The following is a 23,968-nucleotide window of genomic DNA, read 5'->3' on the forward strand; positions in this document are numbered from 1 at the left end:
ATATAGTGTGCTATTTAATTACATTTGTGTTATAACCTAGAACTGGGGACACCATACGTCTTTAGTGGACACCAGGTAGAATTAGGGGAGGTTTCTATGCATGGGAGGCCTGTGGGGTTCAGGACAGATTACAGCGAGACATTCACAGGTCTCTTGCTTGTAATAACGTACATATACGTAGGTGAATTTGTGACTCTTTTATACTTATAGCTACATGTGCACCGGTGTTGAGGGGCAAAGATTGCAGATCTGCAACGCTTTGGACTGCAATGCATTGTGAGCTTGTAAATGTGCCATTTCCGGTGCGTGGCACCAGCGAGCAAACAAAGTATGAATCAGGTAAGACAGGAGGTCTGTCTCATCTATACCAGATTGCTTTTAGCATTTATTTGACCTCATTTAGGGACGGTATTCAATGCTATAATATGACAAGTTGGAAAATGCTTTTTCAGGGAACTAGCTTTATCATGTTGAGACTCTGTATATGAATTTGAATGGTTTATGTAACATCCTGAGTGTTAATCTAACAGGTCTTATTTGGTTCCATTTGTACACTCTCTGAGTTAAATAAACACAGACGATTTTACTTTAGTTCTTGAGAATGTTTTCGGCCTGTTTGGTGAATTATTCGCTGCACAGATGTGACGGATTGGAAAGTGCTCATGACTGCGCGAGGGTGTGAATTTTGCGCGATCTCTCCGCTCGTGTGTGTGTATGTGTGTGTGTGTGTGTGTGTGTGTGTGTGTGTGTGTGTGTGCTGCCAGACACCACAGGGCAGGAGGATACAGTAGCACTGATTCGTTTCCTGTGCTGAAGGAGGACAGAATGCACAGGAAACTACATTTCAGCACTTCCTCCTCGTATCTCAGCGTCGTGGCAGTTGAACTGACTTCACACTCTCTCTGTTTCTCTTTAACTCTGTTTCACTCTGTGTCACTCTGTTTCTCTCTGTTTCACTCTGTCACTCTGTGTCACACTGTTTCACTCTGTTTCACTCTGTTTCACTCTCTCTGTTTCTCTTTCACTCTGTTTCACTCTCTGTTTCACTCTCTCTCTGTTTCTCTTTCACTCTGTTTCACTCTTTCTGTTTCTCTTTAACTCTGTTTCACTCTCTCTGTTTCTCTTTAACTCTGTTTCACTCTTTCTGTTTCTCTTTAACTCTGTTTCACTCGCACGCAACCAGTTAAAAACTCTATATTTACACCTATTAGTATAGTTACTTTAAAAATTATTATTATTACTTTACATATTACTCCCTGCCAAAAGCAACGTGTTACTCATTACTTTACTTTACTTTTCTTTCTCTCGCCCCCATGCAGTAATTGCATCTTTTGTCCCCAAAAGTCTCACAATACCCAGTTTGTTCCGGACGGTTTTAAGGCCCGCCCTTACACATCCGATAAGTCACACGTACAGACAAGTGTGCATCTTTTCCGTATCCGCAGATCTATAGACCGAATCAGCAGCCTGCAAAGCAAGTCCATCCCAACCCAGTCTACCATTAATAAACACTCTACAGTCCACAGTACCACCAAGGCTTGTAAAAATAGTAACTATATTTACTTTTGGAAAATAGTGGAAAATAATATTATTATACTCGAAATGTGAAAGTAATTAGTTATACTAGTTACTGGAAAAAGGTAATAATATTACTTGAAGTAATATGTTACTTTAGTTACTATCCAACACTGCACGCAACACATAATACACACCAACACACATACAGTATATATGTGCTCATGTGTAGACACGCAAACACACAGTACACATGCTCATTACATGAGGATTAATCTTATCAGCAAAAAGTGAAATACTATTCTCCTTCGTGGCGTATTGACTCTGTGTGCACTGTGATCATTTGCTGTTATGTCCAATGATTGGGTTATTACAGATAATGCAGTTGTCCGCTGTCACAATATTGGACTCTCTCTTTCAGGTCAACTATGGAAAATCACTTTGAAATTCATCCATATTGACATCTGAATCATCATCATGCACTTTGCTTTAATGTCTCGAAATTAATGGGGGGACAAAGGGATGGGCGCACTCTCGCCATGTGAGTGAGCGTCTATTTGTGTGAGAGCTCAATAACCGTCCAGCACTGTGTCTTCTATTCGACCTTGCAGCGGTGGGGTGTTCATGCACTCTCCACTTCAATTGAGTGTATTGAGTCTGTAGGCACGCCATCATTTATGTCTTCATGTTGACGCTGCAGGCTATAGTAAATGTAGCTCTGGTCCATAGCCCTAATGCTAATTCTGCCCTGCTTTAAGGCTATGGAACCAATGGCGTCTATAGCTCTCACATGAAATGCAGACCAGCCTCTCTTCTGTAGCCGGGAATATAAAGAACGTTTTACCTACTCACCAATACAAAGACGGGTTGTGTAATTAGAAAGCCTACTTTCCTTAGTGGACGCACTCGGAGCCCCTCACCACACGTATAATATGTACTTTTTAGCCAGAAAGCGATTGTTTTTCCACCGGAAAATAAATACTTTTAGTTACTCCACTGTGCCCTCTACCAATATTGCCAAGAGAAAAACCTCATATGAAAGATTTTTCCGTTGGGTGAAAACAATCCATTTCTGGCCAAAAAGTAGCCTACATATTATACGTATGGTGGGGTGCTCAGAGTGCGTCCACTAGGCTTTCTAATAACACAACCCGTATATTCCCGCTACAGAAGAGAGGCTGGTCTGCATTTCATGCGAGAGCTAGACACCATCGGTTCCATAGCCTTAATGCAGGGCAGAATTAGCATTAGGGCTATGGATCAGAGCTACAGTAAATGGTATTTAAAATGCAGTAAATGCATTTATATAGCACCTTTATCCAAGGCACTTTACAGAGATTGTGCATTACATTCACACACGGATGCCGGAGGAAACCATGCAAGGCACCAACCTGCACAGCGAGTGCAATTAGGGGTTCAGAGCCTTGCTCAAGGACACTTCGACACTAACTCTGGGTTCGTTCCCATCCGATCACTCTACCCCTGAGCCACTTCCGCCCTACAGTAGTGCCCCTTCCCCATATTGATTATACACAAACCTAATGATGTAAGCCATATACAAGTCATGGTAATAATAACAGCCTACTCTCTTAATAGGATGAAATACTTCATTTGCATGTATATTAACACACTGCTTCATGTAACACTAACGGAGCAAAAGTTAAAACCGTTTCCCCGATTGCTTTATTTTTACAACAGCTGTTTGGGAAGCTGGGTGTTGACTAATTTAGCTTATACAGCACGCTCAGCCTCCCTGATTGACGGTGAACGCTGGCCTGTGACGCACCCCCCCGACCACCCCCCTGCCTCCCAACCAACCAAGCAGCCCTCCAAAGGGTTAAAGCCATATTCGCATTCAAAAGAGGAAACAATTTCAATCTCTTCCACTCAATCTGCATCCGCATCACTCTGCACGATAAACATTTACATTTAAAGTGATTTAAATCAGCCACATTTATGTCCCCCTGTAGTCCGTCCATCATCCAGGCTGAGGCTTGCAATGCCTGAGCTCTATCTCGCTCCTTCTCTCTCTCTCTCTCTCTCTCTCTCTCTCTCTCTCTCTGTCTGTCTCACACTGTCCCAGGCCGCTGAGTTATGTGTCATTTATTTGAAAACCTAATAATTTAACACGTCCCCCTGCCGTGTCGTGGGTGTGCGGTGAGAATGCAGTGTTTCTAAAGGGTCGTGTCGCTGTCTCCGTGGTGTGTATCCCGCTGGCATATGGCTCTGGCAGATAGGAGCTTATGGGAGATGGGGAGGTATCGTGATCGCTTAAAATCAAATGCCATAACCCATAACGTAACCCAATGCTTAATTGAGATTACTGTAAACACATCCAGACATATACAGGATAGCTCTGAAAGGATCTCCTTAGACAAAGGCCCTGGATGGTATTTATATATTTATGTGCAGCAGCAGTAGCATTCAAACCATTAGATTTGCCTCAGATTTGCATTTGGATAAAAAGCTGTATTCAGCATACATCACTAAAGGGCAATAGATGAAAGGCTAATTATGATTCAATTATAATTGAGCATATAATATTGCGACGCTCAGATAAACATAGCTGGGGCTGTGTTGATGTTTTGAATAGTGTGAGTTGAGTTGCAGGGCAGAGAGTCAGCCACGTGGGGTATTTCGGGCCAATTTGTGAAGTGGGGGAGTATTCGAAGATGGAGCACATTATACACTGTGTGTGCGTGCATGCGCCCGTGGGTGCGTGTGGGCGCGCATGTGTGTATAACAAGGAGTTTGTGTTATGCAGGGAGAAGCTACACAGCAAAATGTGGAATGTTAATTTAACATTGAGAGTATTAAAAAATGGTCCTGTATGGGTCTTTGCTGTGCGTAGCTATAAGCAAAGACCTGTGTGTGTTTTACCTGCATCTCAATGAAGCAGGAGAGGTGATTTACCCTTCTGCTGCAGTCAGCCCCTCTCTCTCTCTCTCTCTCTCTCTCTCTCTCTCTCCCTCGCTCTCGCAGCCAGTCAAACAGACATTGATCTCTTTGCCAGGCAAGGTGACCCATAGTGTTGTTCAGCTCTTCCAGAGTCTCTGCTCTCCCTTTTATTTGTACCTGGGAAAGGCCTTGACCCCACACACTGCTGCCATGTAGCAGCCCCCTCTCTGTCCCCCCCCCCCCCCCTGCTCCGCACAAGGGGCCTCCATTTCTCTGAAAGCCTAGTGACGCAGACACAAGCTGTGTGCATGTGTATGAATGTGTGCCGGTGGATTGTTTGAATATGCATGCGTGCAGAAGTAAGTGTGTGTGTGTGTGTGTGTGTGTGTGTGTGTGTGTGTGTGCGTGTGTGTGTGTGTGTGTGTGTGTGTGTGTGTGTGTGTGTGTGCGTGCGTGCATGCGTGTGTGCGTGTGTGCGTGCGTGCATGCGTGCGTGCGTGTGTGTGTGTCAGCAGCCACCATTTCTTTTTCCAACTCGGTACATACACTGACCCAACAGAAAATGATGCAGGAGAACTTATGACTTTTTGTAGCGGCTGTTCCTATAGTTTGGGAAGCTTAGGGTCGCCTGCCCGCTCTCTGTCTATGCGTCTGTCAGTAGGAACCCCCTACATAGCCCAGTGGGTCAGAGTCCATTTGGCCATGTGTGAATCGGATTACAGGGAAATGAATGGTCCTCTTTGTTGTTTAAAGATGGATGAAGGGGCATTAATATACTTAATATACTTTGTCCCCGTGTGCCCCCTGTTCTTAGCACATAAAGTCCAACGAAGGCTTTCACGCATTATGAAAATACATGGTGTATATAATAGTGTTTGCCGCATGCATACACAGAGGTACACACATAAACAAGGATTTAAATATAAACACAAGGATTGAAATATAAACACACACACACACACACACACACACACACACACACACACACACACACACACACACACACACACACACACACACACACACACACACACACACACACACACTGTCTGTGTTGGAATGAAGCTTCAATTGCTTTTATCAATTAAGATTCATTATGTAAAGAAACATTTTAAACCTTGTTATGGTGAGTGTTTGATAATGTTTTTTTTTTTCTCCCCCACAATTTATTTTCTTATTTTAGGACGTCAAGAAAATTCCTCCATCTGTGATAGTGAGCTGAGACGTGTCCACCGCTCAAACCTGGCGTCTGAGGTAACTCCTCGCTCTCCTCAAATCAGTGGTTTCCAACCAGTGGTCCGGGGACCACCAGTGGTCCTTGAGGGGGTCCCCAGCTAAATGATGGAGAGTTGGTAACCAAATGGACCCTCATAGATTGTTAACTCTTGAGAGCGTAAAATGAAACCAAATGGACCCGTAAACGGGTCGATTTGGTTTCATTTTACGCTCTCAAGAGTTACATTATTGTTAAACATCTGCATTACTTCATTTACAAGAAGTCTACACAATTAGAGAATGTAGAAGAATTGTTATTTTGATAAACGTTTGCCACAAGCATGGAATTGTAGACAAAACCTTATCCAACAACAACAAAATATTATTTTACAAAAGACAAATATATAATGGGCCTTGAAATGAAACGGGTTGCAAACCACTGCCTTAAACCCTCTATAACATTGACATACGTAAATCAATAGCTTCCTATTGACCAGGGTGGGCTCTGCACTTGGTCCCCGTCCCCCCGTCCCCCCCCCCCCTCTCCTCTCTACACCATATCCCTTCGCCAAAAATAACCCACCTACAAGTTCACATCCCCCGAATAGGGATGCTACAGTTTGACTGGTTAACACTTCTGTCATCATGTTGTGTTCACACTTTAATCACTGCTGTTTAGAACGACGATATCTGTGCCCATGTGGTTACTGTACGTGACTCAAATGTGCATCTTTCATGTTGCTCAATACATGCATTGAATTTCACGAGGCAGCTCTGTACAAAGGCATTTTGTATTTTATACTGTACATCTCATACAATAATAAGCATTTAAGTTAAATTGATATTTATTTAGAATTTAATTCATTTCTTCTGATAAATATTTACCATTTATTATTTATTATATGCTAAAGACATTTAAATATATTTTTAAACAAAGAAACACCTTTATTTTTTGTTGTCTAAAATAGACAACAAAAGTAACAAATCTTCCACTGTGGGTCCATTCTTAAGTTAAATGAATATTTAGCATTTTACTGAAAGAAAAATACAAATGATATCCTTAATATTTCCAAAACCCAGCATTTAGCAGTCACAGGAGATTCGCTATATTCTCTTTCAAATCATCGCTATACTTTTTCCACTTTCCATCTGCGTAACGTTTTCTCAAAATTTTCTCTTGTTTTCTCTCACTTTCGTCTATCAGCTCTGTTCTACTCTTCCTGTTTCTCTCTCTCTCTCTCTCTCTCTCTCTCTCTCTCTCTCTCTCTCTCTCTCTCTCTCTCTCTCTCTCTCTCTCTCTCTCTCTCTCTCTCTCTCTCTCTCTCTCTCTCTCTCTCTCTCTCTCTGACATTGTTCAGTGGTTGTGGTGCTCTGTTACTTATGACTGTGACGCAGCATGTTAATTGACAGGGACGTGACATGGCCAGTGCTCAGGGGACATGGCTGCCACCTTCCACCCCCATGCACTGCCCTCTGATCCCCGTAACCTTTGCTATAGCTCCATCTCTGTGGGGAGAATCCATTCACGTTGTATGCTGTACTCTTCTGATTTTGTCTCGCGTCCATCCGTCCGTCCGGCTGACAGACAGATGGAGGGATGGGGAGGGTGGGGGGATCGGGGGATGGTTACAGACAGAAGATGGCCGTGGCTCAGCGGTCCAGGCACCTTGGCCGGTAGTCCGAGTCTGGCAGTGTGCCGTGAAGAAGATGGCAGGGAATGAAGAACTGACAAAGAGAAGAGAACAGCTCGGTGCGCACAAGTGAAACCTCTGTATGGATTTATAAATCAGGCTTCACGGACCACACATGGAGTTGACTATGTGTGGTTCGTGAAGCAAAACAGAGGGATGGAACAAAGTTAGAAGGGGGCGGTATAGGAAAATAAAGGAAGAGGAAAAACGTATAGGAGGAGGTGATGGAGAGAGCTATAGGGGACTGTAGGAAGGAGGGTTGCTGGCCCATGATAACCAGGGTAAACATGGATAGATGCAGACAGACAGACAGACAGACAGACAGACAGACAGACAGACAGACAGACAGACAGACAGACAGACAGACAGACAGACAGACAGACAGACAGACAGACAGACAGACAGACAGACAGACAGACAGACAGACAGACAGACAGACAGACAGGGTAACCAGAGGCAGGCAGTGACCTTCTCTCCCGCTCTGGAGGAATCGAAGGCTGTATTTAAAGGCCTGGTCAATGCTATGGGGTATCAACCTCCCCAGCCAGTCCGACTCATCACCACTGTAATACAACTCTAACCCTAACCCCCCCAACACGCACAAACACACGCACGCACGCACGCACGCACGCACGCACGCACGCACGCACGCACGCACGCACGCACGCACACACACACACACACACACAGTCAGAGACGCGCACAGGACCCAGGACAGACTCTGGACACCTCAGTTTTACACGGTGCAGCGAGAGAGAGAGAGAGAGAGAGAGAGAGAGAGAGAGAGAGAGATAGGGTGGACGGGGGGAAATCACCGCGTCAGCAGTCGGCTAATTTTACCGTGCAACTTTACTGTATACGGCGAGGAGCTCAATGTTTCCTCCTCTTCCTTGTGAGCTCAGCGTTCTTTCCGCTGACACGTTGTCCACGTTACACAATAAAATCCTCAGTGTTCATTTAACTCTGGACCATTTGGGTCATTTATTTTGCACACTCTCAGTTACAAAGGCTGGGGTGTGGTGGGAGGGATGGGGATGCAGGGGGGCGACACCCCCCCCCCCCCCCCCCCCACTTCTCTCTCGTCTAATTTTCTTTTTGGCATATATATGGTTTGTTGACTTGTCATTTACTTTTTGCGCACGAAGGTCGCTGCAGTTAACTATGTTACTATGTTACTATGTTAACTATGGAATCAGTTAACTATGGAATCATGCATTTCAGTTAACTATGGAATCAATCACTATGGAACACACTGCAGTTAACTATGGAATCATGCATTTACCATGCAGTTACAGTAACTATGGAATCAGTTAACTATGGAATCAGTTAACTATGGAATCAGTTAACTATGGAATCATGCATTTCAGTTAACTATGGAATCAGTTAACTATGGAATCATGCATTTAACATGCATTTAACTATGGAATCATGCATTTCAGTTAACTATGGAATCATGCATTTCAGTTAACTATGGAATCAGTTAACTATGGAATCATGCATTTAACATGCATTTAACTATGGAATCATGCATTTCAGTTAACTATGGAATCAGTTAACTATGGAATCAGTTAACTATGGAATCATGCATTTAACATGCAGTTAACTATGGAATCATGCATTTCAGTTAACTATGGAATCATGCATTTCATTTAACTATGGAATCATGCATTTCATTTAACTATGGAATCATGCATTTCATTTAACTATGGAATCATGCATTTCATTTAACTATGGAATCATGCATTTCATTTAACTATGGAATCATGCATTTCAGTTAACTATGGAATCATGCATTTCAGTTAACTATGGAATCATGCATTTCAGTTAACTATGGAATCATGCATTTCAGTTAACTATGGAATCATGCATTTCAGTTAACTATGGAATCATGCATTTCAGTTAACTATGGAATCATGCATTTCAGTTAACTATGGAATCATGCATTTCCCGTGTGTCGGGAACCCAGGTCTCGTGACATCATGTGACATCATCAGGGATGGAGATGTGGAGACCCTGATGTCATAGTAAATGTGACCTGCTGCCGCAGTTAAGCCCATTATGGAGATCCCTGATGTCATCAATATTGGCCAGCAACTCTACATCTGACCTCAAACCTCAACCTCCATGGATATATCAGAACCTGTTCATATTCCATATGTTGATACTTCCCCATCCATCCTTCCTCTTCGATGTCTCCCTTTTGACTTTACCTGTCTATTCAAATTTCAAACTATCTAAACTCCATATACTGTAGCTGACCTGTTCTGACATTCCATATGTGTTGATCTGACCTCATCAACCATGAGGTCAGACATGCTCCGTATGGCCAGTACAGAATTCATTCCATGTTGATCTGACCCCCCCATGGCAAAGCGCCAGCGCTCGCCCAGCAGTAATGCCATCAACGCTTCTCACCCTCAGGCGTCCTACTGGTATGGATACGATTAAGCATTGTAGACCATGTGTCTGCACGCGTTGCGTGCATGTGTGCGCGCACCTGTCTTATGGGGCGGGGCGTCATGAAGGGATAAATGAACATGAAGGATTTTGCTGTGTACATGCTGTTGAGCAGGGTAGAAAACTTGCACTCACGTAAGGTGTTGCTGTGATGTGTATAGTGTGTACAGTAAGTAGTAGCCTGAAGGCTCTGTACGGCGGTGAAGGGTTTAGTCAATCTGTATTATGACAGCGTTGGCCAGGGCCAGATAATCCATATAGGCCATTGTGTGCAGCTTCCCTGGGGCATTTGGCAAGGAGGGCACATAGATAGACAGATAGATAGATAGATAGATAGATAGATAGATAGATAGATAGATAGATAGATAGATAGATAGATAGATAGATAGATAGATAGATAGATAGATAGATAGATAGATAGATAGATAGATAGATAGATAGATAGATAGATAGATAACATAACATTATATTGATGTGCTTATCACCTCACCTGCTGCACTGTATTGCATTCTTACGGCAGGCCGAGCTGTGCTGTGCCAACAGCTGCTGAAAATGTTATAGGACCTATCTGCCATATTCTATTGTCTTCTATTGTGTTCAGGGACGTTCACATCCGCGCTATGGAGGGACAGTAAAAAATGATCTGCACAGGGGCCCTCGTGGGGGTTAATCTGGCCCTGGCGTTGGCTGCTGAGCTGGGACGTGTATGCACGCATGCCTGTGAATGTACTGTACAGTATATGGCATTCTTGTTTGTGAGCATACTCTAGTCTATATGAATGTGTGTGGGCGTGGGTTCATTCACATGGTATATACTGTAGCACGAGCACGTGGCACTGTGTGTTGGTGTATGCGTGTTTGTGTGCACATGCATACATTGATGTGTGTGTGTGTGTGTGTGTGTGTGTGTGTGTGTGTGTGTGTGTGTGTGTGTGTGTGTGTGTGTGTGTGTGTGTGTGTGTGTGTGTACATGCGTGCGTGCATGCGTGCGCACACACATGTAGCTGTGGCAGCAGCAGGACACCTGCGTGCTTCAGCACTTTCCGGGCTAGCTGTCAGGAGGAGCCGGGAGGTCACCGGCTGGGGAGAGGAGAGGTCACATTAGACCAAGGTTCAGACTCTGGGGGCGTGGCGGCACACCCACCTCTCTCTCTCTCTCTGTCTCTGTCTCTGTCTCTCTCTCTCTTTCTCTCTCTCTCTCTCTCTCTCTCTCTCTCTCTCTGTCTCTCTCTATCTCTCTCGCCCCGCCACTCCTCCACTGTACCTCTCCTCCGCCGAGTGACGAGGGTGAGTCAGCCAGAAGGGTGCATGGGATGGCTGGGCTGTGTGGTGCCTGCATGGCTGCTATAGGAGGCAGGCCAGGCTCTTGCAGACACAAGAGGAGAAAGGACACGCGCACATATACACACGTCAATGTGTTGCATGTGGGCGTACGTGTGGGTGTGCGTGCGTACATACGCGCACGCGTGTGTCCTATAGACGTATGTGTGGGCTGTGCTTGCTTGCTGCAGCTACCAGAACGGGACTTTTCTTATCGGATGTGAACCTGGGTGATTTCTTTCCTCGTGCTTTTGAACGTGGCACCACCCCTAAACTATTAAGCCTTTCTAGCGTTTTGTTGTGAAAAGTTTTAAATCGTGAATTGTCATTCTGTTTGGGACAACCTAAGTGCTCCATAATGGCCTGAATTTGCATCGGCAGAGTTCCATCCCAAAGTTTTTGAGACGCTTCACTGACATATACAGCGCCTGGGCTATATATAACTGTTAGCAGCACCCGTGTGAGACTTGATATACGTGGTACGAGCCAGAAATGATGACGTGATGACAGAGCGTCCTACCTCCACTCAACATATCAAAATGACAGCAGGGAGATGAACAGGAGGCTGCACGCTCATTATTAGACTCGGCCCCGGGTACCAAAAAGAAACTCGCGCTCGAGATGGTTGAGAAAGAAAACCTACAGGTGCTTTATTCTGTTTGACGAGCAGCTGTTGGTGACAGCATATAGCGACGAAGCCGCGACGCTAACACCCTTGTTGGTTTATCCTGTGTCTTTACATTTCTTTTATCATCCAAAAGCCCCTCGGAGGAGAATACGGTGTTTAAGGCCTATATTATGCGTCGGAAGGAGCGATGCCTCGAAGGCAACCTTGTGAGCGTCGGCCCGATCTTCTCTTTTCAACTTATGTTAATATTACAGCACTCTTCTCTCTCTTATTTGAGCACAGAGCACAGATAGCGTTGTTTAATTCAGATATAATTAGTCTTTATGATGTTACCACCCATTTACCATGAAATTGTGCGTACCGCACACGCACGCGTGTGTATGTATATGTAGTGTCGATGCTCCTGTCCTCAGGTTGTGAGTGACACTGTAAAATCCTGAGTGTTCATTCAACTCTAAGGGTGCACAAATGGACCCTTTCGGGTCCTTTTGTACACGCTCAAAGTAAAACAAACACTCGGGATTTGACTGTGTGTGTGTGTGTGTGTGTGTGTGTGTGTGTGTGTGTGTGTGTGTGTGTGTGTGTGTGTGTGTGTCTGTGTCTGTGTTCACAGCGTGATTCCTGATCAACCTGAGGTTAGTGTAACGTAATGTATTCCCTTGAACCACCGCAGCGAGTAGCCCAGAGCCTTCCTGTAGCCCACAGCCTCCCCTCTCCTTAGGTACACACACGCAACTAAACAAAATGTATGTGCTCATGTATCCAAAGCACGCACACATGCGCGCACGCACACACACACACACACACACACACACACACACACACACACACACACACACACACACACACACACACACACACACACACACACACACACACGCCCATTCCGCCTTCCTGTCTCCATCTCCCCTCTTGTCACCATCCACTCCTCTTCCCTGCAGTGTGTGCCCAGCGCTAGCTGCTTAGCGCTGCACCTTGTGTCTAATTAAACCCCAGCACGGCCTCGTGTTAGCGCCGACGCTATAGAGATGTTAACATGGCACACAATACCAACAGTCCTCGGGAGACGTTTCTATATAGCACTGTCCTAAAGACAAAATGATTGTGGCTGCATGCACTAGGCCTATACCCCCAGTACACATGATTTATTCAAGGCCTCCAACAACCAACCCATCCCATCCTATCCCCTGCCCCGTCCCCGCGAAGCGTCCCCTTCTGTAGCCATCAGCAAATCATCACTTCATATACACAGCATGGACGCAGAATACACCGTATAGCTATGGCGTCTGCAGGCTATAATGTGGGTTTTCTTTCTCCTACTGGATAAATACGCTTATTTGTGCGTGTGTATTATCTATTGTTATATATATAAATGCGTCTGCTGGTCTCTCTGCATCCATATCGCTGGCACTGGTGTCCATCCCGTTTTCCTGACACCCTCACTTTTATTCCCGGGCTCTCAAACCCCGCGCTGGGTTTTAATGGCACATATTTCCTGAGGCCGGCCGAAACGGGACGCATCTCCTCCTTGTTAGCTTGATAAATAACCGGGCTGCCGGGAAACTGCTGAATTTTAGCTTTCAGCCTCTATTTTCTGCTGGATGACATTAATTTTAAGTGCTGAGAAGGAGCTAACTAATACAGACAAATAAATAAGGAGGAGGGAGGGAGAGGGAGGTGCAAGGGCTGCTGGAGCCACTCTGCTGCTGTCCTCCCCGTTGCCTGTTCACTGTCGACACATGCATTTGTTTGTGGAATATGCAAACGGGCAAAAAATTATAATAAATAAATATATGTATATATATATATATTATATATATATATATATATATATATATATATACTGTATATGAGTTTGTGCACATGCACATATACCAGCACACACGCATGCGCATGCACGCATGTATATGAATGCATACATGTATATGCGCGTGGCTGTGTAAATTCACACAAGCATGCACACACATAGACACACGCACACACCAACCCACCCAGACACACACACGCATGCGCACACACACACACGCATGCGCACACGCACGCACGCACGCACGCACGCACGCACGCACGCACGCACGCACGCACGCACGCACGCACGCACGCACGCACACACACACACACACACACACACACACACACACACAAGCACACACGCACACACGCACACACGCATGCACGTACACTGATAGTTATGCCTCCTTTATCGGCCCATGCCTCTTGCTGTCCACAAGTCTCCACACTGTGTGGATTCATCATCTGATGTCTCCTCATTTGTGCCAGTTCTGCAGTGGCCAAATATTTGGCACATTACGGGTTGACAGACTGTGTGTCAAGTCTAAAGTGAGATGTGTTACTCACTCACTCTGTTTTCACTTGCACTGTTTACTCTCTCAATCTCTCTCTCTCTCTCTCTCTCTCTCTCTTTCTGTCTGTTTCGATCTCAAAGGCAGAGATTAGTATAGCGTATCACGATGCACTGCTCTGCAGACCGCATGGACTGCTGGCATTTTATACAAAACATAGAGTTTAGGTTGAATACTAACATCAAAAGCGTTATGGTGGAAACTTGTATAATTATATTTGACAAAAGATATTTTAGGTTTTCACATTTGTAAAAGTATTGTCGCCAGCGAGGTGGAGCGGATGACTCCAAAAGTCTACTGTGATTGTTTCCCACAATGTTAATGCTTAATTTATGCTCCATTTTAGCAGATCTACAAGCTCACAATGCATCGTACGACGTTACGTATGACTCAGGCTTACAAAGGTTTCCTCTGGTCATGAATCAGCTGTGACGTATAGGCTGCAGGGACCACACGTCACCACAGTGCTGTATTGTATTCTTGCTGTTGGACAGAAATCTCATATGTCCATATTGTTTAACTGTGCAGCAGCATTACTGTAGGTGCTACCAAACCTGTAGGCATGACTCTGTCTTCATCTGCCATAATCAACTCACCGCACACTCACCCAGTCCACATGCATGTTGTGAATGCCGTATGGAATATAATTTATTATTTTTTGAATGGCAAAACATGCATTTTCATGTGTAAGCGCTCTCACACAGAATGTGAAAATGTACATACACGTGCACATGCACACTCTCAAAACGCACGCACGCACGCATGCAGCCACGCACACATACATGCACACGTCTCCCTGTGTTATATATATACCACAACACAATGAGGCAGCTTTGGGCCAGGACACCCCATACATTATTTTAACAATGTATGGTGTGGTGAATAAAAAGGTCAGCGGTTGGGAACTCACTCCATGAAACAATAAGATGCATGGACCGAACACCTCTGTCAGCCCCCTCTGCTGCTTTACACATGAGAGGGAAATACGATAGGTGTGTGTGTGTGTGTGTGTGTGTGTGTGTGTGTGTGTGTGTGTGTGTGTGTGTGTGTGTGTGTGTGTGTGTGTGTGTGTGTGTGTGCGTGCGTGCGTGCGTGCGTGCGTGCGTGCGTGCGTGTGTGTGTGTGTTTGGTCTATCACCGTGCACACAGCTCCACTAAGGTATATCCCAGATGTAGTATACAGTGATTGAACTATTTCTTTATGGATTTATACCCGCAAAGGTTGGCTGCACCATTCCTCCCACAGCATACATACATTATATACATTATGTCAGATTAACTGGCTTCATCTGGAATCACGTGCTTGTACTTTTCTAAGTGATAGGTTTTCTAGTTTAAGTGAAATAAATGTATACATACTTTACAAAAGCATGCATGCACGCACACACACGCATGCTCACGCATGCACACACACACGCACGCACGCACGCACGCACGCACGCACGCACGCACGCACGCACGCACACGCACACGCACACGCACACGCACACACACACACACGTAATAAAAACTGCCGGAACTGCTACATTACGTGATGAATTCTATACTTTTGTGTTCTGATTGACCACAAATGTTAATGGTGTCTATGAGGCCACCAGACGGGCTTTCACGGCTGCATCATACGGTACATGTGAAAAGCACGTCAGAGATTCTTGCAATCCATGACTTGCATCGGGACAACCACACATGCATTGCAGTGTCTTGAAATTGGTAAATCAGCACTGATGACGTATTCATTTCTCTTTTCATTTCTCTCTTTTTGTTTTTATTTTACAGACAAATAATCTTTATATAGTATGCCTGCCCAGAAAGAAAGAAAGAAAGAAAGAAAGTGGTTTCAGTGTGGGGCATATACAGTAGTCTCACCCAGCATGCATATGTGTTGACTCCCCCCCTATACGTTGCAATGCAGGCCTTCATTTCCACTGCGTATTTATCACACGCTGTCATGTAGTGGTCACATGACCACATGAACCACTGCCAGCAATTAAGGCTGATAAATCACTCATTTACAGGAAGAGGAGGAAGGAAAGGAAGGAGGGGGGGGCGGTGGGGGGACGGGAAAAAGAGAGAGCGAGAGAACGATAAGGGAGAGAGAGAGAGAGAGCAATGAATATCGCTTCATGGCTTCAAAGATATATATTTTTCTTTTAATACGGTGATGTTGAATGTTATTGTGTTTGGGCACTGTAGTATGAACTGTTGCCGCTGATGCTCATTGACTCGTACAGGCAGAGACAAAGAGACAGATGGTAGTCGTTTGTGTGGTTTACTGTGATTGTGACCTGACTGCACTGCCTTATTTACTGTTGGAGGTGTGGGTACGTGTGTGGCGTACGTGTACGTTCATATATTTTTGCGTGCGTGCGTGTGTTTGTGTGCGTGTGCGTGTGCGTGTGCGTGTGCATGTGCGTGTGCGTGTGTGTGTGTGTGTGTGTGTGTGTGTGTGTGTGTGTGTGTGCGTGCGTGCGTACGCGCGTGCAAACCAATACGCCTGCGTGAGCAAATGCATTCGTGTCGAGAGATGGGGAGAGAACCAGCCAGCCGCAGAGACCATATATCAGATGGGAGTCTGGAGTCTGGACCGAGTGGTTTTCTCTTTTTTCACTTCCTCTCTCTCTCTCTTTCTCTCTCTCTCTCTCTCTCTCTCTCTCTCTCTGTCTCTCTCTCTCTCGCTTTCTCTGTCTCTCTCTCCCTCTCTCACTGGATCATGCTGATGGATTTCTTTTCAGTCTACAGAGGAGAGCAGACAAACCTCTCACAGACACCGGCAGTAGACGGGCTGGGAGGCACACAGCCTGATGCTTTCTCATGCTTTTCTCTTACTGTATTCACACACAATAATATACAGAATGTATCTAAAGGCATCAGAATATATGTTTCTTACAGGACAGCGTTCCAACAAATCACAGATTTTGTGTTGCGTACACAATCACATTGCTGTACACATTTGAAAGGGACCTCTCATTCTTGTAACCCATGACCCTACAAGTAAAACCGGACTTGTGAGCTCATTACAAGGTTTACATTTAAACTAAGGTCCGATTTCAGGAGGCCAAAAAATTAAATTAAAAGGCACTCGGCACTGAAAGTCTACGGTTGCTCGTTGCTTGTCATAGTAAGTTAACCATATTACCCCTTTCCCTATTTTGCACAACAAATTCGAGAATCTTTCGAAAACTTTTCTGAAACAATTTTGAATTACTTTTCAGATCTACGGTACCCAGCTCACAACGCGTCGCAATGTGACGTGTTGTGAGCCACGTGGACTTTCAAAATAGTTTTGAAAACGTTTGCACATCTGAGAAGACATTTGAGAATAGGCTTTTAAGTGGTTAAAGGCCCTGAAACGTCAGTGTAATGGGAAAATGTAAACCGGTGCTGCCGGTGCTGCTGCTGCAGGTCCGGGGCCGGGCCGGGCCGGGCCCCGGAGCTGCTCTGCTGGCACAGGGTTTCCTTCCGGAGCTGACCTGGCCAGTGTCTGTATCAGTTACATCAGAGTGTGTGGTATCAGCACAGGTCAGAGCTCTGCAGAGGGAGAGAGAGGACTCGGGCTGGCCACTCACTTTAAGCCATTAAGACCGGAGGCCGATAATACAAATGTCTTTTCGGGGGAAAGACTCGTGCTTCTATGTCGGTGGTGCTCAAAGATTTTCATGTCAAGTACCCTCAGAATTGTCAAAGAAATTGTCGATAAAAAAACAAAACAGATATACAACTGCAAGAATATTTTTATAGAACACTTTATTTGTTTTTGTTCTTTACAAAAAACCCAAAACAAACAAAAATGTAAACACAAGCAACAACAACGGAATACAAATATATGTGGAGTGGACATTATCACAGAAATATAGAGAAATATAGATTAGCACAGAAATATAGAAAAAAACAAGGATAGACCAGATTAAAAAAAATAGTTTTACACGACCAATAAAGCAGCATCATCAACTGTATCATATGTTATAACAGTGAACAATCAAAAGGGCATTAATATGACCGAGGTACATGTTCCATTTCAGATCATATTTATCCAACTGATTATTAATCTTAAAAGATAATTTCTCCAAAGCAGCCACAATACCAAGCTGAGCAAATCCTCAGACTTTCTTTAACGATGGTCTTCCTGACCACCATCAATGCTGTGTGAATCCAATCAGCTAGAGGTGACACAGATGCGTTCACGGTCTTAACGGGTTAAATGGCTGATTAAAGTTTCATGACAGAGAAGGGGGGGAGAAAACGGGGGGCCAGGTCCTAATGGGGCGGAAGAGAACGAGGAGAGAGCAGAGGAAAAGAGCGTCAGCGAAGAGGGACGCTTTTTTCCCTCCATCCCTCCTTTTGCCGTATAACGCTGACACGTCTCTAACCTCCTGTTAACCAAAGACAGTGGTCTCTTACCATGGGAAGGTGTCTTACATTACTGAGGGGAGGAGGGGAGCTGCATGGGCCCTGAGGGGAGGAGGGGAGCTGCATGAGCCCAGGCAGGAGGAGGGGAGCTGCATGAGCCCAGGCAGGTGCTTATACTGAGGGGAGGAGGGGAGCTGCATGAGCCCAGGCAGGAGGAGGGGAGCTGCATGAGCCCAGGCAGGTGCTTATACTGAGGGGAGGAGGGGAGCTGCATGAGCCCAGGCAGGTGCTTATACTGAGGGGAGGAGGGGAGCTGCATGAGCCCAGGCAGGTGCTTATACTGAGGGGAGGAGGGGAGCTGCCTAGGCCCAGGCAGGTGCTTATACTGAGGGGAGGAGGGGAGCTGCATGAGCCCAGGCAGGTGCTTATACTGAGGGGAGGAGGGGAGCTGCATGAGCCCAGGCAGGTGCTTACATTACTGAGGGGAGGAGGGGAGCTGCCTAGGCCCAGGCAGGTGCTTACATTACTGAGGGGAGGAGGGGAGCTGCCTGGGCCCAGGCAGGTGCTTACATTACTGAGGGGAGGAGGGGAGCTGCCTAGGCCCAGGCAGGTGCTTACATTACTGAGGGGAGGAGGGGAGCTGCCTGGGCCCAGGCAGGTGCTTACATTACTGAGGGGAGGAGGGGAGCTGCATGAGCCGCAGGCAGGTGCTTATACTGCTTTGTATTGGAGAGGAAACGCAGCAATAATCAATGTGCAGCTGTGTTGTTGCTCTGAATGGCCACAAGAAGAGTTGCAGGGTCATCTCAGTTCTGCGTCTAATTATGAAGAGCTAGCCTAGTACTGCAGGATTTTTCTATATGAAAACATTGTGCACGGTCATTGGGTTTTAACTGTGTGTAATAGTATGTGTGTGTGTGTGTGTGTGTGTGTGTGTGTGTGTGTGTGTGTGTGTGTGTGTGTGTGTGTGTGTGTGTGTGTGTGTGTGTGTGTGTGTGTGTGTGTGTGTGTGTGTGTGAGGGTGTGCGTGCGTGTGTGTGCGTGTGTGTGTGTGTGTGTGTGTGTGTGTGTTTTACTGTGTTAATACTGTAATCAACAGAGGCAGGACCCTGCTCTGCTGTCTGTGCTCTTATCCAGCAGAATAATTATGAAAGGCTCTCTGTGAGCGGTGCAGCTATTCTGGAGAGGGAAATAAATTGGTTAGATGCACAAGTGTGTGTGTGTGTGTGTGTGTGTGTGTGTGTGTGTGTGTGTGTGTGTGTGTGTGTGTGTGTGTGTGTGTGTGTGTGTGTGTGTGTGTGTGTGTGTGTGTGTGTGTGCATATGTTGACAGTACAGTGTAATTTTTTGGCGACACAGGTTCCTATGCAATCTTTGAAAGCCACTTTCTAGAGAACTGTTTGGAGACATTCTATAGGTTTGAACTAGAGATTGTCTGGCTTATAATTGGCTCGCTGTGTTCAGCACTTGGCAGAATATGCTCATTGTTGCTATTCGTCTTATCTTCAGAGTACACTTCCAAGGTCAATGTCACAAGGGAAAAGGCCAAGCTCAAGTCATCACTGACAACATAGTATAACATGATTGTTGTTGACATAGTGGTATGATCAGATGTCTTAACATAGTATTATAGTATATTGAGTTTCATGACATAATATACATCTTGGATGGATTTGTTTAGCCTGGCTTCTTGGCCAGACTCGTATCACACTGTCGAAGGCAATTAATTTTTGCCACTGGCACATTCGTGCCTGGCCACTGCGAGGCAAGGATTTGTGACAACGTAATATACTATGATTTTTGTTATGACTATACGTGTAATATGACGTTTTTATGGTACAAAACACATGTAAAAGGGGGTCTGTGTTTGTCTGTGTGTTTGTCTCTGAGTCACACGTCATAGTCATACAACTTATTGTCACGGTGTGCCTCAAGACAAGTAATATAGGAATTGCTGAACAGACAGGCAGAAAACACTAGGTGAACATAACAGGAACAGAACACCATCTATAGTCAAGCAAGGACCATAAGGAACTGAGGGTTTAAGTAGACACAGGGATCACAATACACAGGTGAACAGAACAAACAATCAACACTGGGATAGGCTGGGACACAGGTGGAGAAAACTAGTAATCACAGAGAAGTGAGACAACATAGGAAACAGTAACTAGGGAAAACAGGAAACACTAGGACATCACTACACAGTAAAAGTGAGCAAGAGAATGATATCGTGACACATATGGCATTGGAAATGGATGATGGAAGCCACACCGGCATTAGACCCCATCTTGTTAAGCAACAGATATGACACTTTCTTATGATAGTCTCTGTCTCTTTCTGACCTCCCTTCTCCCTGTTCTTCCTGGGCTGCCGGGCTGCTCTGGTTCAAGGTTGACACACATATGGTACACTGCGAGGGAGGGAGGGAGAGGAGAAAGAGAGCGGACACAAGGGTAGGAGGAGCAAACCAGAGCGAGGGAGAACAGAGGTGTGAGTGTGTGCGCGTGTGTGCGCGTGTGTGTGTGTGTGTGTGTGTGTGTGTGCGTGCGTGCGTGCGTGCGTGCGTGTGCTCACTAGTTGGCAGAGTGTATGAACATTTTGTACCGGCTAAACAAAGCAGTGGAGGAAACTCCTGCGTCTAACACCCCACACACACACACACACACACACACACACACACACACACACACACACACACACACACACACACACACACACACACACACACACACACACACACACACACACACACACACACACACACACTCAAGTGCTTTTGAGATTAATATCTTTCTTGAGCACAAGGCTTTAAGCATAACATCTTTGATGACATTGTTTGAATAACACGTCGGTTACTGATGTCGATAGAGGGGGTGTCGCAGTGTGACAACTGTCTTCCACACAATGGGAGGTAATTTTATTTAGTTTTATCATTAGTTAATAAATTGGCCTGTTCAAAATAGAACATTGTTAGTGCTGGGCCATCTGCAGCTAACATCTGCAGCCCTCTCTCTGTATTTACTATTAATACCATACTGTACATACAGTAGCACACACATGTACTGCACACGCATACACGCACGCACACGCATGTGCACACGCACAAAATAAACATGTGAGGGAAAACACATAGGCAGGTGCAGGCTCATGCACACAGGTGCATTCTGAGTCTGACACATACTGTACAAACAGATATGCGCGTGCACACACACCAGTGTTGTTTTTGTCGACTAAAACTAAGATGAAAAATGTTCGTCGACTACCTTTTTTCACTGACGAATACTAAATGGAAACTAAATTAAAACTAACCTATGATAACTAAAACTAAGACTAAATGTATTGACAATTCGTCAACAGATAGAAACTAGACTAAAATGTTAGGAAGGGACTAGTGGACAAGAGATCCAGTATAAGTAATTTTACACTTGGTTGCACGCTGAAAATAGCAGATACAAGCTCACAACGCGTCACGCTGCGACACGTTGTGAGCTTGTAGATCAGCTATTTTCAGCATGTGTAAAAACAGCCATTACGACGGCATCAAGGCCCGGAAAAATACATTTTAGTCGACTAAATCTACAGTTGATTTAGTCGACTAAAATGTATTTTTCCGGGCCTTGATCTTATGACACTAAGTATGAACACTAAGACATTCCTGGTGACTAAAATGTGACTAAAAGTTTCATTCCAAAGACTACGACTAAACTAAAATAGAAATTGACTGCCAAAAACAACACTGACACACACACACGCGCGCGCGCACACACACAAACGCACACACACAAACAAACGCGCACACACACAAACGCATGCACGCACGCACGCACGCACACACACACACACACACACACACACACACACACACACACACACACACACACACACACACACACACACACACACACACACACACACACACACACACACACACACACACACACACACACACATACACGGGTCAGCTGGTTCTATGTTTTGTACAGAGTATCTCTTTATTGACATATGCAAAGCCATTCCTGCAGGGGAAAGCGTTTTATCGAAGGTGTCACAGGTCCACAGGGTCAAGTACAGGTTCTACTCCTCTGGTCAGGGCCAGGTCAGCGTTTAGCAGGGAAAGGTCAGAGGTCACCATGATCAGTGCTGATTGGTTTATATCACAGCACCGCTCTGTATCTCACTGTGAACACACCGCCTATGCAGCACAGCTTTGTGAGCCCAGAGAGGCTTCAATATAACTGTTATTTCAGAATATTTGTATTTAGTCTTAGTCTTTTGAATAACACAGCATTTAGTCTTAGTCCTATTTAGTCTTCTGAAAAACCTTAGTCGACTTATTCTTTTAGTCTCATGTCTTAGTCAACAAAATGAACACTGCAATATGACAATGTGAGAAACGTGAATTTGTGCAACTTGACTTAGAGTCTGTTGAGTCTAGCAATGGCAAAATGTTTAATTTATACCCTAACCTGCAGGGTCACACGCATGTCTATTGGCCTGGGAGAGAATCTTCTCTTCTCCCTCATCTCCCACAGCTAAACATCTCATTCAATCAATAAAAAGACATATTACATTATATATCGTCCCTGTCGAGTGGAAAACTCAAATTTCCATATTTCCTTCTTTTTTGTCTTATTTCTTCAAAGCTATTGGTCTAAGTATTTCCTAGATATTTTATTGGTCACAGGTTTTACAAATATTTAACCAAGCCTTTATAATACTTTATAAATATACTAATACTAATACAAATATTGTGAAAATAGACAATCCACAAGCCGTCAACGCATCATGCTGTGAAGCACTGTTAGCTTGTACACTGAGTATTTGTTGTTTTTTGCCTATAAAATATTTTATCTTTTTGAAGAATCATCTTTTTTTTCTGTTTATGGGATTTATAAATAACCAATGACAAGTTTTAATAAGAGCTATAATGCAACTAAATAACTACATACGATTGGAATTCAGTTTCTTTTTTTTCTCATTTCCTGAAAAGTAGTGCTTTCGGGCGGAAAGCTTTCTGCCCAACAGTGACGATATAGGACACTATATAAACTTGTCTTTTGCAATGGCAGATTTTCATGTTATTAGTTATTAATTTCAGCATTAGCACATATTTTTATTTGTTTATATCGTAAATATTTCTGTTTATTATTCCTTAACTACTCTCTCTTGAATAATCCGATGTTCTTTTCATGTTCTATTAGGGCTGTTTCCCCCCACACATCTGCGCCTAGCTTCATTTTTCCATCTTCAAAGTGAAAGCTAAAACAGGGCGATCATTGCAATTTAATGACTACAAATCCCTTTGTGAATTAGCTCTAGTGTTTGTTTACATGCAGGGGCTTGCTGCTCCGTGCACGCTGTAAAACCCTGAGTGTTCATTGAACTCCAGCGACTTTTACTGTGTACTGGTCTGTGGAATGGATCAGAATCTCCTTGTGTTTTCTGTGTCCATCGTCTTTGAGAGAGAGAGTGTGTGTGTGTGTGTGTGTGTGTGTGTGTGTGTGTGTGTGTGTGTGTGTGTGTGTGTGTGTGTGT

The 23,968-nt window shown here is 44.7% G+C and overlaps 1 protein-coding gene across 1 annotated transcript in view; it reads left to right on the plus strand.

The window, feature by feature from the left end:
• LOC310856863 (transcription factor Maf-like) overlaps positions 1-23,968 on the plus strand; it is a gene marked incomplete at its 5' end in the record, with an annotated part of 78,407 nt that overhangs the window by 4,599 nt on the left and 49,840 nt on the right. Inside the window, one exon of the mRNA XM_083762372.1 lies at positions 5,597-5,667. Within this exon, the coding sequence (XP_083618498.1) occupies positions 5,597-5,624 (28 nt within the window). The 3' untranslated portion in view covers positions 5,625-5,667. The remainder of the gene's footprint in view (positions 1-5,596; positions 5,668-23,968) is intronic.

This window comes from Protomyctophum parallelum, assembly GCF_964188405.1.
Source record: "Protomyctophum parallelum genome assembly, chromosome: 4".
Taxonomy (NCBI): Eukaryota; Metazoa; Chordata; class Actinopteri; order Myctophiformes; family Myctophidae; genus Protomyctophum; species Protomyctophum parallelum.